General features: G+C 33.1%; 1 protein-coding gene across 1 annotated transcript; it reads left to right on the forward strand.

Annotated features, from left to right (window-relative positions):
• The first annotated feature begins 15,186 nt into the window (after positions 1-15,186).
• On the forward strand, positions 15,187-17,444 carry LOC120068462 (60S ribosomal protein L9). Its single transcript, XM_039020247.1, has 3 exons — positions 15,187-15,709; positions 16,833-16,955; positions 17,064-17,444. The coding sequence occupies exons 1-3, from the start codon at positions 15,335-15,337 to the stop codon at positions 17,148-17,150; spliced, it is 585 nt and encodes a 194-aa protein (XP_038876175.1). The 5' UTR covers positions 15,187-15,334; the 3' UTR covers positions 17,151-17,444.
• The last annotated feature ends 6,764 nt before the right edge of the window (positions 17,445-24,208 follow it).

The following is a 24,208-nucleotide window of genomic DNA, read 5'->3' on the forward strand; positions in this document are numbered from 1 at the left end:
AATTGCTCCCTTAGGGACTGATTTTGGGGCTTGAACAATATGGCCACACCATTTCTTGGCCCAAGAGGGACTTGGTCATAGTTGGACTATTACTTATTGTTCATTAGAGGAATCAGTGGTACTTAAGGAGTTAGATGTAACTAAGGGGCAAAACGGTATTTTGGTTCAGCTGTACTTATGAGCAATTTGTGAAGGGTCATCACACTGTTGATTGGTTATATCCAATGGACACAGAAATATATTTGTAGTGCGAAGAGTGCAGCTACCGGTCTTTAGTGGAATGACCGGTAGTTAATGAAAGTTGGGTAGTTTAGTTAAAGAGTTTAATTAATTATCCAAACACCATTGGAGCTTCAATCTACGGGTCCATAAGGTCCCCTCCGTAGCTCAATAGGAATTTAATTGAGAATTAATTTTGGTTAATTTGAATTGTTCAAATTAATTGAGGGAATTAGTTATATGTGATATAATTAATATAATATATTTGACACATTATAATATGAAGTATTTTGAGAGGAATTTGAATATGATTCAAATACTAATTATATGAATGAGATATAATTAAATTTAATATAAATATGATTTATATTAAATACCATGCATTGTTGAGAGATTATAAAACTATAGGGTATATTGTATTTGATACAATATAAAACTATAAGTTATATGTTGTATTTGATATAACATATAGTGTGTATATATATATTAAGATGGTTATTATATATATATATATATATATATATATATATATATTATATATATATATATATATATATATATATATATATTATTTTGATTAAATTATTTTATATTTAATTTAATTAAAGGGAGGGAGTTACAACTCTCTCCCCCTAATTGTCTCAGGAAAAAACTCTCTCAGTTTCTCTCCCAAAACTTGATAGAGAAGAAAGGTTCTTCTCCTCCCTCTCAATCTCTCATCCCTCTTCCAAATTTAGGGTAGAGCCCACAACTTCATCCAATTTTCAATCTTAGAGAATGCAGAGTTGTGACGGTGTCCTGATAGGAGAAGAGATTGTGATCCAGGTCGAGGGAGACGTGAAGAAATTGGCTTCAAGGTAAGCGATTTCTTCCCTATTTCTTATATAAATGCATGTTGTAAATTTGGATTTACTAATGCATAATCTTCTTCATGTTATTCTGTAATTTCTGGATTATGTGAAAATTAAAAATGGGATTGATCCCCGCTTCTGCACAGAAACTGTCATTGGTTTCCCTTCAGACGTACCCCCTTTCGAAACCAAACAACGATGCAAGCTAAAACTAAATCTAGAGATGTTTTATGAATTTTTGAATTTCAATTTCACATTTTGTATGCTTTGATCGCAGTAATTAATTGAAGTTGAAATTCATGCCAAGTTCTCAATTCTCTTTGCCTTTTCTTTACGTTTGTCTCCTGCATATCTTTATCACATTCTTAATATTTTTATACGTTTGTATGTTTTACAAATGACCTCAATGATGATACTTATGCTAAACCATGCGATGATTAGTTATGCCTATGACTTTGCCTTAGGAAATATTTCTTGAAAATAATATGTGAGCAAACTTTATCTCAAACCACTTTTGAGTTAACTTTTTGAAGTCATTGCATAATTCAATTTTCAGCAATGAGGACCTTGTTGCTCTTGATATTTGGGGGTGAGAAAGGTTTAAACTTAATGCATTCAAATTTGTGTTATTTTTTTATATTTCCTTGTCGTATTTTATTAATATATATATATAAGAGAGAGAGATAAAGAGGACGTTTAGATTGGAACGCGCTCATAGTTGGATGTTCGCATGACACTCATGAGGGCAAGCTAAAACGAAGGTGGGAATCATGATCAACACCGAAGAAAAAATGACTGCTGAAGGGATGAGATCAAATCCCGCAGCAGAAACGTTTTGTTAAAACACCTTGCATCCCACAATTCGATTTTTACAATAAATAGAATCATTATACTAAACAAAATGTATAAACATGTAAATTAGCATGCATTAGGGAAAAGATTAGAACGATTCTTACCTTTGTAAATTCTCTAATGTCACGAACAAGTCTCTCCAAGGTTCCAACGAATGGATCTCCAAACGGTCTTGATCACGAAAAACTCCTTGAGCGATCTCAAACACTACCACGAGAGTAACCTTGTTATTCTCTTAGGATTCTAATGGATGATGGGTGGTATCTAGCTATTGGGAAAGGGAGAGGAGAATAGGGTTTTGGAGAGTAGAGAGAATTTTCTTTGTGGCTTAGTGAAAAAAATTATGTACAATAATACTATGGTATTGTGTATTGTGTTGTGTGTACTGTATCTTCTAAAAGGGCCACAGAGAGGTCTTTATATAGAGAACGGGCCAAGCCCTTTTCCTAATATTTTCCTTTTATACAATTAATTAAATAACATTTATTTAATTAATTGGCCAATTTAAGTAAATAACACTTATTTAATTTGAATTTGCACGATAATTAAATAACTATTTATACAATTTAATGTATATATTTAATTATCATATACATTCCATGTATATATACAAAACTTCTCTATTAATTAATTCTTTGTGAATCTAATTCACTTGAGTTAATTAATTTGAATCTTATTCAAATATTACTTTCCAATTTATTATAAATCATATCCATAATTATATATTAATCACATTAATATATAGTTTCTCAAATAATTTGAACAATTCAAATTATCCCTCTTAAGTATCTTCTAGTGAACTAATGAGGGGACCTGATGGACTTGTAGATCAGAAGCTCCAACGATATGAGATTAATTGGCTAAAATCATTAACCAAATTAATCAATATTCCTTAATTGTGGGTACATTGAACTAAAGACCCACAGTTGCACTCTTCTCACTATAGAAGTATTTCTGTGTCCACGGATATAGACCAATATTAGTAAGTTAGTTCTTCACTAGTGTTTGCAATTCCAACTAGGTTAAATTACTGTTTTACCCTTGGGTTACCTTTGACTTTTTAAGTACCAATGCTTCTCTAATGAACAACCTGTTTATGGTCAAACCAATAAACAGAAACCCCTCTCAGGCCAATGAGAGGGGTAGGGCCTTTTGTTCAAGTCCCAGAGACACCACTTAAGAGAGCACTTACTTATCCTTAAGGTGGGAAGGAGTGAGTTCCATCTTTTATTATTATGTTCCCAGCTTCCCACTTAATCCTGTCCCAAAAATGGTAGGCATGTTGGGTCGGCGATTTGGCCACCCTCACCCATACAAATCAAAGGACAATCTCTCATGAACATGAATTCACAATATACTCAAGATTAAGACTAAGTTACATAGGTCATCCTATTGAAATAGGAACTTAACTAGTCAACGATGTTAAATCTAGTGGTTACCTTTTCTCGGTCCAGTCTATTGTAAACTCATTGCATAGGATACCTCCACTCGCGTGTCACCTATATAAATGTGTTGGATCATTACATTTGTATCAAATACAAAGTGAGTCGTATCGTGTTACCAGGACAAGGTATCCAACCTTATCCCTATACCATAGACCCTTTAGGCTGTATCTTGAACATCGATCCTGTATGTCTCTGATGCATTATTTTATGATGTGGAATTATGGATGAATTGCGATGGTGAAAATGCGTTGAGCACTCAAGTTTTCTCAATGGAATCCAAGTGTAAACCCCAATGAATTTCCTGGTAAGTCCAGGATCGAACTCAGAGATTTGGGAAAACAGGTTGTAGTGGTAATTTTTAGAAAACCTTGCGGTGGCCGGTAACTCAAATAGTTGTTTGGTTTTGTTGATTATAGTAATGAAATAAATAAACAAATGTGGCAGATTTGAGAAAAATCTGATTGTGTGATAGATGCACTGAGTAGGCGGATGAACGGGTTGAGGTCTTTAGCTAGCGTTACTTGGGAATGCACAGACTATGCGATCATGCTACACCTATGCACAGTAAGTCATTCCCAATACAAATACGGTGCTCCTAAGTCTAGGACGCATGTGTTGAATGCAAAAGTGTCCATAGAGCTTATTCCTAAGTGTCTACTCTTTTCCTATGCGATAATGCAAGATGTACAAAGGCAAGGTGACCGCACACAATCATATCTTATCTCTAGGATGCATGTGATGCGTTAATAACAAACAGTGCTTATTCCTAAGCTTCTATCTCTTGATTATGTGTTCTAATCTGACTCTCCTAAGCCTAGATTCTGTCCTTAGACTACCCTCCCGAGTATCTCTAATGGACGAATGAAGCATACATAATACAAGATAATCGCATAGAATGAAGATCTCCAGTTGTGCTAGCTAAATGCTTCTCAACCCATTCAACAGATTTAGCTACTCATGCGTGATAAACAGAGAGTGAACAAATATAAAAAAGTAAATTCCATTTCTATAATTGAGTTCGAATACACAATAACAATGAAAGATAAAGGTAGAAAGCCTGATAGAAATCCCTTGCTGCCCAAGGCTTTTACACTGGTGACTCTATTCGGTTCAAAAGATATTCCTGCTTCCGCAAGAGCTGGCTTTCTGAGCTTGAAGCTTCCAGTGCTCTCCCAAGCTTACCAGAACAATTTTTCGGCACAACCTCATTCTCTCGCGTTCGCCTTAAAATAAAAGAAAATTTAAGAACAAGGCTAAACTATGAATAAAACTTATGAAATTGTAAGCAGCTGAACTTCGAAACTCCTTTTCTGAAGGATGCCTTTGGTATTTATAGAGCTTCGAGTGAAAGACGGCTTTTCTCTTATGATTGCACAGATGGGATGGCTTTAATTTCCTGACTGGTGCGCCGAATATTTGTCACCGAAAAGCTGAATGTACTTGTTATCGTTAGCGACTTTCAACTTAATTCGGATTCGACCGTCATCAACTTTCTGTCCCATCGTGATTAATTATGCCTTTCACCTAGATGCGCCCACCAAGTTGCACCTGCTCTTTGAGGCAATCCTTCTTAAGCAGATGTTTTCGAACACAAATCATCGTAAAGCCTTGCGGTGATGCTGCGTTCGTCCGTTGATTTCTTGTGATTGCTCTTTTCGCCTTACGTCAACGCATATTCTGCATAAAAATACAAAAATCAACTGTTTCTATGCGATGAACGCATGCAACCACAATATTATGAATTTGATGCTTTGTGGATGCAATCTAACATGTTTTAACAACGCAAGCTAGCATTGTTTAAGAACTTAGTACTATGATAACGTGCATTTCTGCCCATTATCACACTCCCAAATTTAAACAATACTTGTCCTCAAGCATAAGCTAAAGATTTCTTTTAACAAGTCGACCGCAGTTCTCTTTTTCTAGATTTCTCAACTTCGTTCAAATCCTATATACCAAAATTTCCTTTAGCCTTATTCAAGTCCCATCTTAAAATATTTCTAAGACTTAGGGACCATAAGCTTAACCTTCAAAAGAACTTTACTCAATTCCGAGACATCGCATGATTTATTTCAAAAAGAAAACTTTTCCACTGAGGTGTCAAATGATTTTTATCCTTGCATATTTCTTGACATTATTATTTTTCTCTGACCTTGCGCTGATCCAAGTGCCTTGCCTTCGTTTTGGCTTGCACCCACGTGTGTCATGCGGACATCCAACTACGAGCAATGCACTTTTTCTCAGACTAAACCCATACCTACTTGGCAGTGGAGTTGCGGTCATCATAATTATGCGTTGATCCTGACGACTTACTTTCGTTTTGGCTTACCTCCATGTGTGTCATACGGACATCCAACTACGGGTAAGTACCATTCACAACTTAACTCTTATCAACGGGTTTCCCCATGGCGTTGACAGTGGAGTTGTTATTCTCAATTTTTTTTAAGCAAGGTCAAAAATAAATACCTCACCCCCAAATTTAAAATGCGGCAATGTCTTCATTGCCAAAAGATTGAGATAAGTCATGCGATGTTCTTTGGATTGTGGCAATCTATCTTCTTTGGATTGCGGTGACGGAATAAGATAAGTTGCTTCTTCGTGTAACATCTCCGCAATCCCGTGCCTCGATTGTTGCAAGAAAAACAGTAAGAGGGTCAAATAATTTTAAATAAAACAACATTCTTTTACCGCAATCCTTTATATATATATATATATAGAGAGAAGTAATGAGTAAAATGCAGATAGATAAATGATGATTAAAGTGTCGAAGAAATGAGAGTTCAAGAACCAAACGAAGAATACTCCAGAAGATTTGCGCCTAGGGGTGTACATAGTCCGGGTTGGGCCGGGTTGAAAGATTTTTGTGGACCAACCAAAAAATTCGGGATTGGCTAATAATGAAACCTAGTAGTTCTTTTTTGGAGGGTCAACTCAACCTAACCCAACCCAAAATTTTCGAGTTGGGTCACCGGTTCTGTTTTTTTTTTTTAACTTTTATATATATATATATTCGGGTCGGGTCGGGTTGACCTGACCCTGAAATGGGATAACTCGAGGCCCAACCCGAATTTAATATTTTTTAACATTTTTAACCTAACCCAACCCAAACCGCAAGTCTGGGTTGGTCGGGTTACCGGGTTTTTTGACCACCCCTACTTGCGCCTCAGATGATGTTGTTTGTCAGTGTAGAGGCCACTCCATTTTTCTCTATTCTAGGTTTTTCAGGTCTACAAAGATCTTTTCTTGCTGAAAATCACCCCCACAATATGCCTTAACTCGCTGCCCATTAACCTTAAACGTACGACTCCCGTCTTCAGTAATTAGCTCCACCGTGTTGGAATATTTCTTTGATGATGAAGGATCCGGATCAGTGCAATTTTAACTTGCCAGGAAAGAGCCGTAGCAGTGAATTGAAGAGCAAGACCTTTTGTCTCACATGGAGATTTTTACTACATATGCGTTTATCGTGCTAGCGCTTTGTGCACTCCTTGTAAATCTTTGCGTTCTCATATGCGTTGATTCTCCATTCTTCTAGCTCGACCAGTTGAAGTTTTCTCGCTTCTCCTGCTGTCTTCAAATCAAAATTTAGTTTCTTCACCGCCCACAATGCCTTGTATTCCAGCTCCAGAGGCAAATGACATACCTTACCAAATATCAACGCATATGGGGACATACCTATGGGTGTTTTAAATGCAGTATGGTATGCCCACAACGCATCGTCGAGCTTTGTTGCCCAATCCTTCTGCGAAGACCTTACTACCTTCTCAAGTATCAGCTTGATTTCTTGATTGGACACCTCGGATTGACCATTCATCTACGGATGGTATGCAGTGGCCACTTTGTGGAGAATGGTATATTTGCGCAGCAGCTCCTTGACAGTATGATTGACTAAGTGAGACCCCACATCACTTATTATCTCTTCAAGAGATTCAAATAAATTCTCAAAGTTTGCTTCCACACATCGTTTCTTTTTCGTTAATAAGGATTTTAATTCTTGTTGTACGATAGGTACAAGATTATTGTCTCTTTTATATCAAATTTGAAAAATGAAATTTTCCTTCAAAACATTATATATGTGTGCGATAATTTTAATGGAATAATTACTTCTTTCTTTATTAACATGATTCCAATCTCAAAGATTAAATATTGAAACATTCACTTCAAGGAATTATATTATATTATTTGGTCAAAATTCATTTTTTCATACATTTACTGTATGTTTATTCAATCTCAAAAGATATTAGATAAATATTTATCTCAATGTTTCAAAGTTTTTTTCTCAAACTGCTAATACAAGAGCATAACATGTTTGATATATGTTCATTAGTTTATAAACATTTATTAATTTAAAATATGTGCAACTACAAGTACATGGCAAAAACAATGAACATTAATTGAATTATGTATCTTTGGGTGAATTAAATCAAAATTAGCTTTAGAAAGAGTAATGAACTATTATTATGCATAACTTTCAATCTTTGTCATAAAGGAATTCAATCAAATACATATACATATAAACAAACAAACAATTTGACATATTTAAAAGTAATTTAAAAAACTCACAAATTTATCCATATGAAAATAATTTAAATATTCAACAATAAAATAAACTTCAATTCTAGCCTAGCAAACAAAATTTGACTAATTCTACTTCTAGGTTAATTCCCAGGTAGAGGTTACCAACAATCCTTAGATTCTCTTAATCAATTTTTATTTCTAATTCATCAATCTTTTAATTAAGAGTTAATTAATAGGTTAATGAATCTAAGTGCATTGTTAATCTTATTAAAACAAATTCAGAAATAATCTTTAATATCTTGAATCTTTGTAAATAAAATTAAAGATGGTTTTGAATATTTATTCTCATATTTAAAAGATAAAATAATATTATTAGAAGATAATCTTAACGAATAAAAGATAATATTATTATGAGAAAATTTTATCTTTATTTAAAAGAAACTCAAATTTTATCTAAACATATGCAACCCAATTAAGAAAACAAATATCCTAATTTAATTTTTCATATATAAAAATTAATTCAAAGATTGATTCGGAAAGCATCCCAATCAAATCTTTCAAAAATAAGATGTACGATTTGTAGTCTTATGATAAATTTTAATCTAAATGACATATTTTATACAACAATTTTAAACATACATATAAAACTATATAACATATTTGACATATCCATATAAAATTTAACTAAAAATTTAAAGTTAAGAAATATTTGATTTTCAATATCCTTTCTATTTTGGATCACTCAAAATAAGGTTATTTGAGCTTCTCAAACATAAATTTTATTATTCAACAATGTAACTTTTACCAATAACTCATGAAATAGTCATCATTAACGCAAAAATATTGTGATGAAGACTCATGCACATATATGGTGTGTGAATTTTCAGAGAGTTGTGTTTGGAGTTCAACAAGTATATGTTTAAACAAATTCAATATGCTTGAGAAACTTGAAGACAAACAACGGCCTAATTTACTTAAATACAAAGTAATTAATAGTTGTAAAAGATTTCCGTTTAACTTTATAAAAGCCAACAAATAATGTAAAGTCCCAAATTAGTCAACAAAGGGCGTGAACCCAAATTAAAAATAAGGCTAAAAAAACAAAAAGCAAAACTCACAAATGCTTGAAGCCACTACTCAAGATTTTAGTTTTAATGCTCACATAAAACTTTGTATGAGTTTTATAATTTGATTAGATCAAATGTAAAATTTAATATTAAATATATTTCAACAATCAATTTTCAAACACATAAATAACATATATGATTAAAATAAAATATTCACCTTCTTTCAACTTTAGTTTAAATACCTTGAAAATATGTAGATAATTCAAGTGAACTCCAACCTCTACAGACATCTCAGTAGTTGAAACTCGTACTGATAACGTGTATAAAATAGAGACGAGAGAAGAACAAATGTAAGAACATAAGAGAGAAGTAGAGAACATATGTATTATGCTCAATTGAGGTATGTTTTCAAACGATATCTACAACCTCTATTTATAGGGTCGCGAGAATCGTGGTTACAAGAATGAAACATAAAGAAGGGACAAGATAACTATGGGGATTAATTGGAAAGGTTAATGGATGAGTTTTAACCTATGAAGATTATGCATGAACATCTACATAATTATCATATTTATAATAGATATAAATTATTATTATTCTAATATGTATGTTTAAATGTCTTGAATATGAAGATTCTTTAACGGGAATTTCCTATAATTAGGCCGAGTCCACATGTTTGTTCCATAACTTAAAATTCATGAATTTATTGAACATAATTTAAAATTTATATGGATTAAATTCATTGAAGTTAAAAATGTTAAATACATCAAGAATTTATTAAGTATAAATTTGAACCATAAAAAATTAAATTTTAGAGATATATCAAATGTTTTTTTTAAAATCCAAACACCTATTAAATGTTAAAAAGTAAAGTTCACTAAATTTGTTCACATAATTAAAAGGGATTATTATTGATTCAATTCCTTTTCAAAACTTATTTTCATAAATGCCTAATTTTTTTTTATATTTTTATATACAAGATTTAATAGATTTTTTGGACTAAAATATGATTGAGTGTGGTGGGTGGCTTGGGATAGAATGTGGCATTGAAAAAAAATTTCAATATTTATGAAGCACCCTTAAGGTAGGAGAGAGAAAATGCATTTATGATTCTATTTGAGAGAAAATATATTTAATGAAATTTTATTTTCTATTTACGTTAGTTTTATGTACCAACTTATTGGTTTTATCGGGCGAATTTATGGTATTTTAAATATAACTTAGAACATCTTATTAGGTATTTGAAAATATTTTAACCAATATATGAAATATACCACAGTATATAAATTGGAGTTTGATTCAATGCTTGACATAAATCACAAAATAAACCAATATATGAAATTTATCATGGTATATAAACCACATATTGGCTTAATGTTCGACATAAATCACAATATGTATCATAAATTTTATTTACATCATAGTATATATATCATATATAGTATACCATGTAGATAGTAAAAATTCTCAACAAATCAAAATGTATATATATCATAATACATGAAGTTTAAATAATAATAACAAAAAAGACTCTCATTCATATCAAATAAACGAATACATATATCACAATATATATCCAAATTTCATATAAAAGCTTAAAAAAAAAAAAAAAGAGAGAGAGAGAGAAAGAGAGAAAGTGCATATATCACAATATATATCGAATATGTATATCACGGTTATATATATATATATATATATGAGGGTTTTGAGAGAGAAATTGAAGAATATGGAAAGTTGTGTGTATTTGAAAAATATTATGATTTAAAATATTTATTTTAGAAAAGCAGGTCTCATTTAAAACTCATTTTCTCTTTCCTATTTTAAAAAACATATAATTAACTTATTGCTGGGTACTAAATGATAATTTGATCATAATCTTATTGTAAATTTTTTAAAAAATTAGACATTCTTATGAATAAAGAAAACTTGAATATTAATAAAATATAAGTCCCTTATTAAGGTTTATTGCATAGAGATTAAAATGACTATTTGGTATAATTATAAAATGGGCTGACAAGAGAAATAACAAAATTTAAAGTTTTATTTGGAAAGATGGTAAAAAGGTTTTAAAATTGTAAAAATAGCAAAACGAATTTAAATAATAGAAAATACAAATTGGTAAATGACCAAGCTATCCCAAAGAGTAACAAATTGAGTACAGATAGACAATGCTTCAAAAAACAACTCAAAAATTGCAAATACACTCCATCTAAACTTCTAGAAGAAAAAAAAATTACAATCTCAACAAAGAACTAAAAAAAATAGCATGGTCAAAATCTTAGAAACAATTCGGCATGCGGTTGCATAGATAACCAGTCGATAATGAGCAAAAGAAGATTTGACAATCAAGCAAACTGAAATGTAAGAGAGGGTGATGGTGAGAGAAGAAAGAATGGAAAGTTCTAAAGAATGTGACCCAAGATGTGACTATGGTGAGTGTATGCTAGCATAGATTTTAAATGAGAGTTTGTGGAGATGTTATGACTACAAGCTTGATGCAAATGGGAAATGGGAAAGAGAGAAATAAAAAGATGGGATAAGAGGGAGGTAAAGTAGAATTAGGATTCTTTAAAAAATATATACTTTTAAATATGTAGAGAAGAAAGTGCTAGGTTTAAGGGTTATGTTTTTTTTTTTTTGCAATATAAAACAAATTCTATCAAAATAATAAATAGGTACATAAATAGTAATAACATGCCAAAAAAAGATTAATATAATAACAAATTGTATACACAAATAATAAAAAAGATAAAACAGAATCTGACAATAGATTCAAATAGATATTGTTGGAGAAAAATTAGGAGCATCTATAATTTAAATCTTGAAACACGAAAAGTGAAGATTAAAATCACATAACTTCATATTAAAATTACATTGTATGTGTAAATGTAGATTAGTCAATCTCATAACTGTTGGGGTTTATGCCCTAAAGTCTCATGTCCAGTAGTTTATAAACAATTTTGTACGAACACTTGTGATGTATAATATAAATGATATTTACTTCACTACTTGACTTTGCACATTTAGGTTTTACCACAAACCAATAAACATAAAATCCCTAGTTATCTATATGTGACTCAAGCATGTATATGGTGACATACAATTGGATCATGTCTTGAGTGATAACCAAAATGGTCTGTAGTATATCGATATAGGAGGGAAACCTTATCCTGGTAACACTACGAATGTGGCCAGCTTTGTGGAATGGTCACAAGTGTTGTGACTTGTCACAGATGGTCTGATCCTGATCATTTGTGTAGGGGACATGTGAGCGGGGGCGTCCTATACAAAGAGTTTGTATAAGACCTGACCACGAAGTATTAACGTCTCGTTATATACGTTCATAACTGAGACTTCACTTTACTAGGATGACCATAGGTAACATGACCCCAATCCTGAGTGAGTTGGGAACTCCTGCCATTGAGGGCTGTCCTTTGATTTTCATAGGTGCAAGTGGCCAGAACGCCGACTTAAACCTACCATTTTGGGATTCGTCTGATTTGGGAGCTGGGAACTCAGCTACACAAGATGGAATTCACTCATTTCCGAAGCAGAGGTAAGTAGATAGCTCCCTTAAGGGCTGATTCTAGGGCTTGAACATTGTGGCGCCACACACATTCTCATGGCCCGAGAGGTGTTCACACATAGTAGAACTATGTTGCATTGTTCATTAAAGGAATCAGTGGTACTTAAGGAGGAAGATTAATTACAAGGACAAAACGGTAAATTGGCCTGCTGTAATTACGAGCATCTATGAAGGGTCATCGTACTGATTATTGGTTATATTCAATGGACATAGAAATATATCTATGGCAAGAAGAGTTCAACTGTCGGTCTTTAGTGGAATGCCTGGCAATTAATGGATGATGGATATCGTGACTAAAGAGTTTAGTCAGCTATTCACATACTATTGGAGCTTTGAGCTATAGGTCCATAAAATCTCATTGGTAGCTTAGATACAAGTTGAAAATCAGTTTTTGGGTCAATTTGAAATATTCAAATTGACAATAGGGAATTTAATTATATATGATATAATTGAACGAGTTAATTAAATAGATATAATTAACTTTATGCATGAGATACATTAATTTGGAGAAAATTGGATATAAATATGATTTATATCTAGTAGAAGAAAAAAAAAATATTATAATTAATATTTGATATTAATTTATAAGTTATGAATGTGATAAGATCACATTCATTGGACAATTATAAAGGAAATGGGAAGGCGCCTCTTCGTTTAAAATAACGGATGAGTGCATTATAAATAGCAGATGGAGTGTTAATCTCGTCGTGCACGGGTATTATGGAAAAGATAGTGTTATTGTTTAGAAAATCAGTGCCTATACGATAGGGACTACATAATCGCTTACATATATGATATTGTTAAGCGATCGCATACCGATTACAGCTTCGCTCGCTATTAACTAAACCATCGTTTAGCTTTTTCCTAAGCGATCGATGAGCTCCCGGTATTTACTAAACGATCGTATAGACGATCGCTTAGTTTTTCCTACGCGATCGTTTTGGACGATCGCTCACCCTTTTCCTACACGATCGTATAGACAATCACTTACTTTTACTACATGTCATATACTCTACCTAAACGATCAAGCATATTGTCTATGCGATAGACGATCGCATCTCCCACTTGCTTGATCGTTGTGTACGGTCACCCTCCCTCCTTCCCTCTACCAAATGCGAACAAAGCCCACACTTTGGATTCTCACTCCAAAGATACCGAGGGCTCTAAGTGGTGTTGTTTTCTCTGATTCCTTCTGTCCGAGTGGTGACTGTTCGAGGTAGACGGTTGGGCTTCAGACTTGCTGTGAAGAAGAAATCTTCATATGGTATGATTTCTTGATCCCTTTAGTATTATGAAAGTATGTTTGAATGTACATATGATAATTCTATCAGAATGAATTAGAAAGATCCGCTTCCGCTCGTAGGTAGTCTTGAATAAGAGTTTCTTCAATAACTTCATGTTATAATTACACTGTATCTGTAAATGTATATTAGTTAATTTTCAAAGTCCATCGAGGGCAAACTGGGAATACGTTTAACTTTATATTACATTTTGAAGTGGATAACAACATGTTTCTAATGAAAAAAAGATTTAGATAAGACTAAATCTGGTAACAAAAAGTTAAATCAATTGACAAAAAGTTAGATAAACCAAAATTGATAATAATGTGTTGTATTTGCAATATTCACAAATACATTAGAAAATAGTCAACCACTACACAAAAATCATAACTCCAATTCTCCGGCATTCCTCGCAACCATGGAAGTTCCGATTTATTGTATTGTCTAAGTATGATTCTCCCCGATGAACAAGATTTCATTTTCTTTGGCCGAAAAACAAAGAAAGCTGATTATAATAATGAAACAAAAGAAGATTGAATTGTTATACAAGAACAAATGAAGAGGAAAAAATGAAAATCGATAAATCAATGGAAAAGGAAAGGAGGAAAAGAGAAGTTTAAGCAGTTGTAAAGTCATAACAGAAACAATACCTTGTGAAAAAAATCATACGAAAACCTAAATCGATAAACACTTTGCATGAATAACAAAAGTGATGGGTATTTTTCTATGATAGTGATTGATATTTTTTTTTTCCAAATCGTTAAAATAATATAAAAATCTAATAATATAAAATAATTTAAATCTTCAAAGATATGAGAAATATCGAGCTAATTTATTAAAAATATGTATAAAATGAAAAAATTCGAATATTAGAATAAATTTGAAATTTGATTAGATAAAATGAAATTTGATAATTTATGGAAATTTAAAATATAAAATTTGGCAAGAAAATCAGGTTATTTAATTAAAGTGAGATTAATTCAAAGAGTGATTAAACATAATCTAAATTAATAATAATATATGTAGATTACGTTAACCACATGAGGAAAATAGGAGGACGGTTAAAATCAACAATTACTTTGTATATAGAATTTAACTTTGTTTATGATTCTACGGTTACCATGTACTTGTAATTTCATCCAAGACAAATCATGTATTTCGAAATTTGAAATTTATGATCATGTGCATGTCACATGAATTGTCCTAAATTTTATTATTGATTGATTTTGTCATTTTTCGTAACGAAATCCTAAATTTTGTCATAAATTCTCCTTATAAAATTCACAATTTTCAAATTGGGCCATCGTGTTATTCTTGGAGAGGCCCAAGATGGGTAAATATGTGTCTTCAAAGAATAAGAGAAACCCTAATCTCCGTCTCCTTCCCGATACCCTAAAAAAACAGCCGAAGAGTTTCAACTATAAATATTCACCATCTCCCTGATTAGGGTTTTTGTTCGTTCTCGGCCGTCGCCTTCACCATTCCAACTCCAGAGAGTAAGTTGTACTAGGAAGAGATGAAGACGATCCTCTCATCCGAGACCATGGATATCCCCGATGGGGTGAAGATCAAGGTGAGCGCCAAAATCATCGAGGTCGAAGGTCCTAGAGGGAAACTCGTTCGCAATTTCAAGCATTTGAATCTCGATTTCCAGTTGATCACCGACGAAGCTACGGGAAAGAAGAAGCTCAAGATTGATGCTTGGTTTGGCTCCAGGAAGACTTCTGCTGCTATTCGCACTGCTCTTAGCCATGTTGAGAATCTCATCACTGGGGTCACTAAGGGCTACCGTTACAAGATGCGATTTGTTTATGCTCACTTTCCCATCAATGCTAGCATCACCAACGCCAACAAATCCATCGAGATCCGAAACTTTCTTGGCGAGAAGAAGGTATTTAACTCTTTCTTTTCTCTCTCTCGTTGCACTATCTGGATGTTGGTTTCTGGATTCTGGATTCATATTTACTGCTGCGTTTGCATTTTATCATAATTGAATGCCGAATGTTTCAGGCTTAACGGTTAAGAAGGATTAAGCGACTACTGATCTAAACTTGTTTATGTATGAATCCGTAGCACTGTGAAGTCTAGTATTCTATCTTTCTCCTTTTGTGATTAGTTAGTATTTAAGATAAAAACCAAGAGGATATTTTATTTCCTAAAAAAGGCAGAATAGTGTTTCATTTTTAGATTGTCTGTACCTGATTTCATGATTCGCCATCAGGGTTGCAGTTTATCTTCTGTGCTTGGAGTTCTTTTCAATGTATAGCCTTTAACTAACTCATGTAAAATTATGCTTCAGTGTAATCTACTGTAGGGACATTTTTTTTGGTTGAGAGATGTTTTCGACAACAAAAAATGCAATCAAATAAGGTTCTATTGACAGGAATGAAAAATACAAAGATGCTTGCAGCAAGTCAGCAACTCAAATTACTAAATTCAAGAAAAATCCGCAAACCATTTGCTAGATTTAAAGAACTGAACAAGTCAATAACCTTCAGCTAAAACATAAAATCACCCACTAGGCTGGGAAATTGAAATATAAACGCCAAAAAGTCAGGCACTAGGACTTGTGACTACGTGGAAAATGCGAGGGGTAACGAACAATTGAAAACTTTGTTTGGTAAAACAATTTTTGGGTACTAGGAAGTTGAGATAGATCTTAAGAACAATCAGGAGGAGATGCCTAGAGGGGAAGAGGTCAGATGATTGAGGAGAACGTGAAAGAGAGACTATGACTAGAAAGTGAGCGAGAGAGTCTGATAGAAACATTGAGTTTGAGTGCATGAAAAAGACATAATTTATGATTGCATTGAATACGGTCATTTGATTTTTTCATCCATAGGCCATGTACCTTATGTTCCAACAAGTATCTAAACAGATCAAGTCCATATTCCAATTTAATTTTATGAAAAACCCCATCCTTTTTATTAATATAATTATCCTTTGTAAAATTGTTTTTCTTAAGACTATTTGATCTGTGTGGATGCAATGATTCCATTTTCTTTGTGCAATAGGTGCGAAAAGTAGATATGCTTGATGGAGTATCTATTGTTCGATCGGAGAAGGTCAAGGATGAGTTAATCTTGGATGGTAACGATATTGAGCTTGTATCTCGTTCTGCTGCCTTGATTAACCAGGTATCTTTCTCTCCCATGCTACATTTGGATTGGTTCTTGCTTGCAAAATGTGCCTGCTCAGGAATAGTCGGTTTGATGCTCACTTTTTTCTTATCTTCTGGGTGACAGAAATGCCATGTGAAGAACAAAGATATCAGGAAGTTCCTTGATGGTATTTATGTGAGCGAAAAGGGAACTGTTGTTGAAGAGGAGTGATGAACGAGTAGTTTTGTTCAACCATGGTTTGGCTTCTGGTGATAGTTTTTTCTTATATATTTATATCTAATTCGTAGACAAATTCATGAGAGCTGGTTTTTGAAGGGACAAATTCACAAGCCTTTTAGTTGGATACCAATGTAATGGGCGATGGAGTAAATGCCAGTTTTCTTTGTTTGGTGTTTGTTGTGGAATTTCCAGAAGACCTAATTTTGTTCCTCTCTTTAGGGTTGAGTTAAGAATGCTGTTCATTTTTCAATTTATAGTCATTGTTGATTGTGGATGCAGTTCTTGTTCATCTGGGCCATAATTTTTTCACCAACGTATTAACATCAACCAACATTGATGTAAAATTATATTTTAAGGAAAATTTCAATACTGACCTCATGTTTTTTTTTTTAAGGAAGACATGTGGTTCCTTTTAGGGCAGATGAGGTATACGTTGGAAGAGTAAGTTTTGTTGAGTTGCCACCGAGAATGAGCTTCATTGCTTCATCTCTTAATCTAGTAGAGCTCACAATGGAGGATTTAATAGTTGGTAGTCATTTTAATTTTTGTTTTTGATTTTTGAAAATCGTGTTTTATCACAATTTTTATTAATAGACATTTGAATTCTCAGTTAATTTTAGAAAATAAAAACTAATTTTTGAAAACTACTTTTTTAGATTTTAAATTTTCGGAGACATTATTAGAAATAACATTTTAGTTTTCATAACCCTTTTTAGTTTTTACCTTCACAACTAAGCACACGTTTAGGAAGCTCTTGAAAATAGTTTTCTTGATCTTTTCTGAGATTTGAATAAAAATTTGACTTCTTTTCTTCGTACATTTAAACTATCGGTTGTTTTGGACTTGGTGGAATCTCGACTAAGACAAGACTGATGTTGTATGTGTTTTGTCTTTTCACAAGTCAAGTAATCTTGTGTAAAATTTGATAATTTGTCTTTCCTAAATTATGTAATCTTTTGGATTTTTTTTGTCCATAAGAGTTGGATGCAATTTTTTTGTAGCATGCTCACCCATAACAGACTCAAACTTCTTGTATCATTGTTTTCAACCGGTAGGCTTTTCTTTAGTCTACACACTGAATGCTATTTGTATTTCTCCTTAATGACCTCTGGTTGTTCTAGAAATATAGATTGTATAAGGATATTGTATACTGTTTCATTTATAGAAGTTGTCAAAGCAGTTTCATTGTTGGAATATTTTTATTGTCTTCGTTTCTTCACATATCCACATTTTGACAATGACCATATGATGGAAAAAGATCTGAACCAAAAGGTTACAGGATAACAACTCCAAACAACACATGTTTAACTCTCAGAAAGACAAAAAGTGCTAATTAATCAAAATTATAACTAATAATAAATAATTGAAGATTAACGGTCATTTGAATCCCATGAAGACTATCTATAAAATTCAAAATTCAAATGCTCAAGATATTAATTATATTGGATAAAAAACATATTCGATGGCAAAAATCAACAACATGCCAAAAACATATTTTCAATTTTTTTCATGGCATCCAATAAATTAGACAACACAATAATGAATACACTAAAATGCGATGAATATGGATCCCCACTATTTGCTTTTTAAGATTTATATTAAAGTACATGTAAGGTATACAAACATACACATAATTCTTTTTTAGGCTACATATGAAATATGATAAAAATAAAAAATATGCAACAGATGGGATTGAACATGACCTTCACATCTTTGATTCAATGCTCTCCCATCTAAGCTATCCCCACAATTTAGTTATAAAGTTATTATACATATACATATAAATATACAGGAAAACAAACTTATAAATCCTAGTAGGTAAGTTTATCAAAATGAAGAGAAATGACTAATAGCAACTGAATTCATTTGCCAAAATTAACATAAAAAAAAAGGATGATGAAAAGTACTGTGTAATCAAACTGGAGAGCCAAACTTGCAATCAAAGGGTCGAATAAGTCATCTTCCAACAATTAGATCTCAAAAAGTTGCACAAAAGTTTTTAAAACAACATCAAAATTAGTCAAGTGAACTCAAAATTTCTAACCTCAAAGTTGAAATTTAAATTCTTTAGGTGTTTGGACATTAAAGTCAAATTTGGCTGATTTATAAGTATGATTCATTATAAATATTAAAAGTATTATATTTTTAGAAATTTTTGGTTCAAAAAAGTCAGGCAACTGATGAAGATTCATCATAAATATAAAAATCAATCATTAAAAAACCTAAAATTCCTTAAAATTTGAAGAAGATTAGATACTACGTAAGGTTTGGGAAAATACAATTACGATCTTCATCCAGGTCGAGATTCCACCAAGAAAGCCTGTCAATAAATTGGATGTAAAATGAGAAAAAGTCGAATAGAACTATTTTAACGAATTTCCAAAAAGGATGCTAGTTGTGAAAGATGAAAACTCTTCTCCAACTAGGGTTCAGTTATACATATATATAGCTAGAAATAAACTTAAAGAACATTTTGGAAATGTAAATATATAAAAAGAAATAAAGCTACTATTACCTGTAAAAAACTGTCATAAGCAATTGTTTAATGAACATTATGAAAACAATTGTTTAATGAAAATATGTTAGGAAATATATTTTCATATTTACTTTGTATCTTATTAGGAAATATATTTCTTTATTTGATTTGTATATTTTTTCATTTACGTACTTTAATATCTATTTTGGTTTTCACCAAAATTCTCTCATTCTAAATGAAAATCAAAGGAAATAGTTTTCCTCACATGGTATCAGAGCATATCAAACATAAAATTTTCTTTTCTATTACTGCCGCCGAACTCATTCGCCGGTACTGAAATTTTATCGTCGCTAAAATACTCTATTTTTGCCACCTCGGTCCATCAAATCATCTTGGATTTCAATTTGAAGGCACACCAATTTTTGGTGCACTGTATACGTGGTTATCTATTTGCAAAGGAAAATTATCCAATCTATTGGTGGATCGGAATAATTGTGTCCTCACCGATTTTGGAATTGTGCATTGATTTTCATTGATTTTTTTTTTTTTTTTTTTTGTGATAAACACCTTGGAGCATCTACTAGTTGGATTTTCATATTAACTTTGTTCACATGGAGTGGATTATATATTGATACTGGAGCATCTTGTCATACACATTTGAAAATTTAAAAATTTTCTCAATCATACATACACAATTCAATCAAGTCCTATAAAACATGTCAAGTAGGAAGAAAGCAGTCGTCACAATGGAGGGAGTGTTGTCCTTTCCGATTTCACACTTGAACATGTTTCTATTTTGTACCCGCTTTACAAAGCAATTAATATCGGGTGTCACAACAAATTGATGATGCGAATTGCTTTGTTCGATTTACACCTTCTTTATGTGCTATACAAGATCAAAATTCTAGGAGCCTATTTTTCATTGGTGAACGAAATGATGGACTTTAATATTTAGAGGAATTCCTACAATGCATACAGTGAAGGTTCCAGAAGTATCTGAATTTGAGCTATGGCGAAGGAGATTGGGTCATCCGTCGGATAGAGTGTAAAGCTAGTTGAGAGAGCTTTATTGGAGGTTGGAGGAAAATTGTAACTTTAAAAAATAATTAGTGAAATATTGTAATTTTGAAATAATTAGAGAAATATGCAGTTTTAGAGATTTGGCTTGTACAATTTTTTTTTTAATTGTTGTGATGTTTGCCATGTTGAGATTGGTGTCCTAAATCTCTATTGTAATCATGTAGTTTGTAAACATTGTATAAACAAATTGTTATTAATAAAATAGTTAATATTTTATGAGCATACACTCAATCCAATAAACTAAGATCCCTAGGTTATTTTATGTAATTAAACAAGTATGTAGAGACATCAGGTAGATCTTGTTTAAAAAATAACCTAAATGGTCTGTAATAGATGGATAAGGCTGGGTACTTTATCCTTATGACACTACAGATACGACCCACTTTGTAAATGTTACAAGTGTTGTAAAGTGCTACAAATGATTTGATCTTGATCGTTCATGTAAAGACATATGAGCGAGGGTATCCTATACAAAGAGTTTGTATAAGATCAAACCATGAAATGATTAGTTTTATTATATAACATCGTTAATAGTAGAGACTTACATTTCACCAGGATGGCCATAAGTGACAGGACCTGAATCCTAAGTGAGTTATGAACTCCTAGCTATGAAGGTGATCATTTGATTTGTATGGGTGAGAGTGGCCAGATTGTCAACTCAATATGTCTATTATTCTAACTTAGATAAATCTAGTTTAATTAATGATAAATCTAGCTTAATTAAGCAGTATTAACATCATATAAATTATGAATCCTTTCATCCAACCTATTCTTATGCAAAAACGATTCATACGAGTGTATCATAGACTAGTCATCGCAAGAAACAAAACAACGAGAAAAACTCAATCAAGCAAGCATTGTATGAACACAGCGCTCAAGGACCACAAATAATATCATCAAATTAAAAAAAAAAATTAGCCCAAAAATCCAAACATCCCACCCCCAAATTTTAAAACACTCATTGTCCCCAATGTAATCAAAATAAAGCATGAGGGATCATAATACTTCCTTGGACAATAGAGTGGAGGAAGGATGTCGAACACTTGAATCAACTTCTTTCCATAAAAAATCCTAGCAAATGAGAAGAATAGAAAGAATTAGGCTCAACAAAAAAAAAGAAATTACTGAATTGAAATCTAACCCTAGAAAGCAAATAAATTTAAATCCTGGCTGCCTCCAGGTAGCGCAAATATTTATGGTTGGTTGCTCGACCGTGATGGCTCAATTTCATATGTAGACCGACGAGTCCAACCGATAGGCGCTGTCAAAGCAGTCCAACGACTCGCTATCATTGAAGACCTTCAATCTGTGCCCATTAACTTTAATAACCTTCACTGTCTCAAGATTAACAATGTCTATTGCATCATAAGGATAAACGTGAGAAATATCAAATGGGCCAAGCCACTTGGAATGGAGTTTACCAGACATAAATTTCAATAAAGAGTTATATAGAAGTACCTTTTGCCCTACCTGAAACTTCTTGGGTGCAATCATTCTGTCATGAAGATCCTTCACTCTTTTCTTATAAATCAAAGAATTATCAAAACACTCTAACCTAAGCTCTTCTAACTCCTGAAGTTATAGAAGTCTGGCCTCCCCAGCTGCCTCTAAGTCCCAATTGCACTTTTTGACTGCCCAATAAGCCTTGTGTTGGATTTCAACTGGAAGATGGCAAGCTTTTCCACAAACCATCCGGTAAGGAGACATCCCAATAGGAGTCTTGAATGCTGTCCTGTAAGGCCATAGAGCGTCGTCAAGTCGGAGGCTCCAATCCTTCCTTCCTGGGTTGACCACCTTTTCCAAAAGGGTCTTTACTTCCTTGTTGGACACTTCCACCTGCCCATTAGCTTGAGGGTGGTATGAGGTGGCAATACGATGTTGAACATCGTACTTCTTCAACAAGGAGGCAATGACCCGATTGCAGAAGTGTGATCCTTGATCGTTGATGATTGTTTTAGGGAACCCAAACCTGCATAGAATGTTAGTCTTCAAGAAACCTGCAATAGAATCATTAGTAACTGTGGCCTTTGCTTCCACCCATTTGGAAACATAATCTGCTACCAGTAAAATATATTCATACCCATAAGAAGAAGGAAAAGGCCCCATAAAGTCAATCCCCTAAACATCAAATATTTCATAGAAAAAGATAAAGAATTGTGGCATCTCATTCATACGGGACAATCCTCTAGATTTCAGACACCGTTCACACGTTTTACAGACAAAATATGCTTCCCTAAATAATGTGTCCCAATATAAACCAGAATTTAAGACTTTTTTGGCAGTTCTTTTGGGATTGAAGTGTCCACCACATGCATGCTTATGACAACATTCTAGAACAAAAAAGAACTTATCATTAGGGACACACCTCTTAACTACCTGACCTGAACAAAATTTCCACAGAATAGGGTCCTCCCAAACATAATACTTCGACTCACTCTTGATTTTATCATGCCATTTTTATTCATTCCATGAGGGAACTTACTAGTGGTCAAGTAATTCACAATATCAGCGTACCAGGGAGTCATGAAAATACCGTCTGCCTGCATCAAAGTGTGGTCAGATAAGTCTCCATCAGAACCGAGACAACCTCCATCAGCTACTATTCTGCTCAGGTGATCGACAATGGTATTTTCGCATCCCTTCCTGTCTTGAAGTCTCAGGTTAAACTCCTGAAGGAGAATGCTCCAGGCACCTTTTCAGCATCTGCAATATGAGGATGTCCACTAATTTTTCTGAGTTTATTGAAAAATGCATGGAGTTTTTTATGGATGACATTACTGTATATGGGACTCGTTTTGCTGGTTGTCTTCGAATTTGTCTAGGGTGCTAGAAAGCTGCATTGAGTCTAGCCTGGTTCTTTTAATTTTGAAAAATATTCATTTCAATTGGCCCTCAACGTGGCATTGTATTATGACAATATAGTATCTGAGCATGGCATAGAGGAAAACCTTGCCAATTGATTTTTATTGCTAAGTCCCTTACCCCACAAATGTGAGGGAGGTTCGTTCATTTCTTGCGTCATGCAGGTTTCTACCGCATCTAAAAGACTTTAGTAGAATATTGCTCAGTCGTTGACACCTCTTTCTTCAAAAGGATGTGGCCTTTGATCAATGATAGATTGCAGGAGAAGTTTTCTGTATGCTAAGAACACTCTTCTTTCAAAAGGATGTGTTACTCCCAGTCATTCAGCTCCTCGTTTGGATCTTCCCTTCAAGATTATATGCGATGCAAGCGACCATGTTGTAAGGAGCAGTGTTGGAGCAGAAGGTTGACAAGAAACATCACGTCATACACTACGCTTCAAAGACCCCCAACTCGGCTTAGTGCAGTTACATCACGACAAAAAAGGAGTTTTTAGTAGTTATTTTTGTTTAGAAAAATTTCGCTGTATATATTATAGAATCTGAAGTTATTGTCTTTTTTATCATGCAAACCTTTGTGCTATCTAATGTCAAAGAAGGAAATCAAAGCCTAGATTGTTGAGGTGGGTTTC

Source organism: Benincasa hispida, chromosome 12, assembly GCF_009727055.1.
Source record: "Benincasa hispida cultivar B227 chromosome 12, ASM972705v1, whole genome shotgun sequence".
In the NCBI taxonomy this organism is placed as follows: domain Eukaryota; kingdom Viridiplantae; phylum Streptophyta; class Magnoliopsida; order Cucurbitales; family Cucurbitaceae; genus Benincasa; species Benincasa hispida.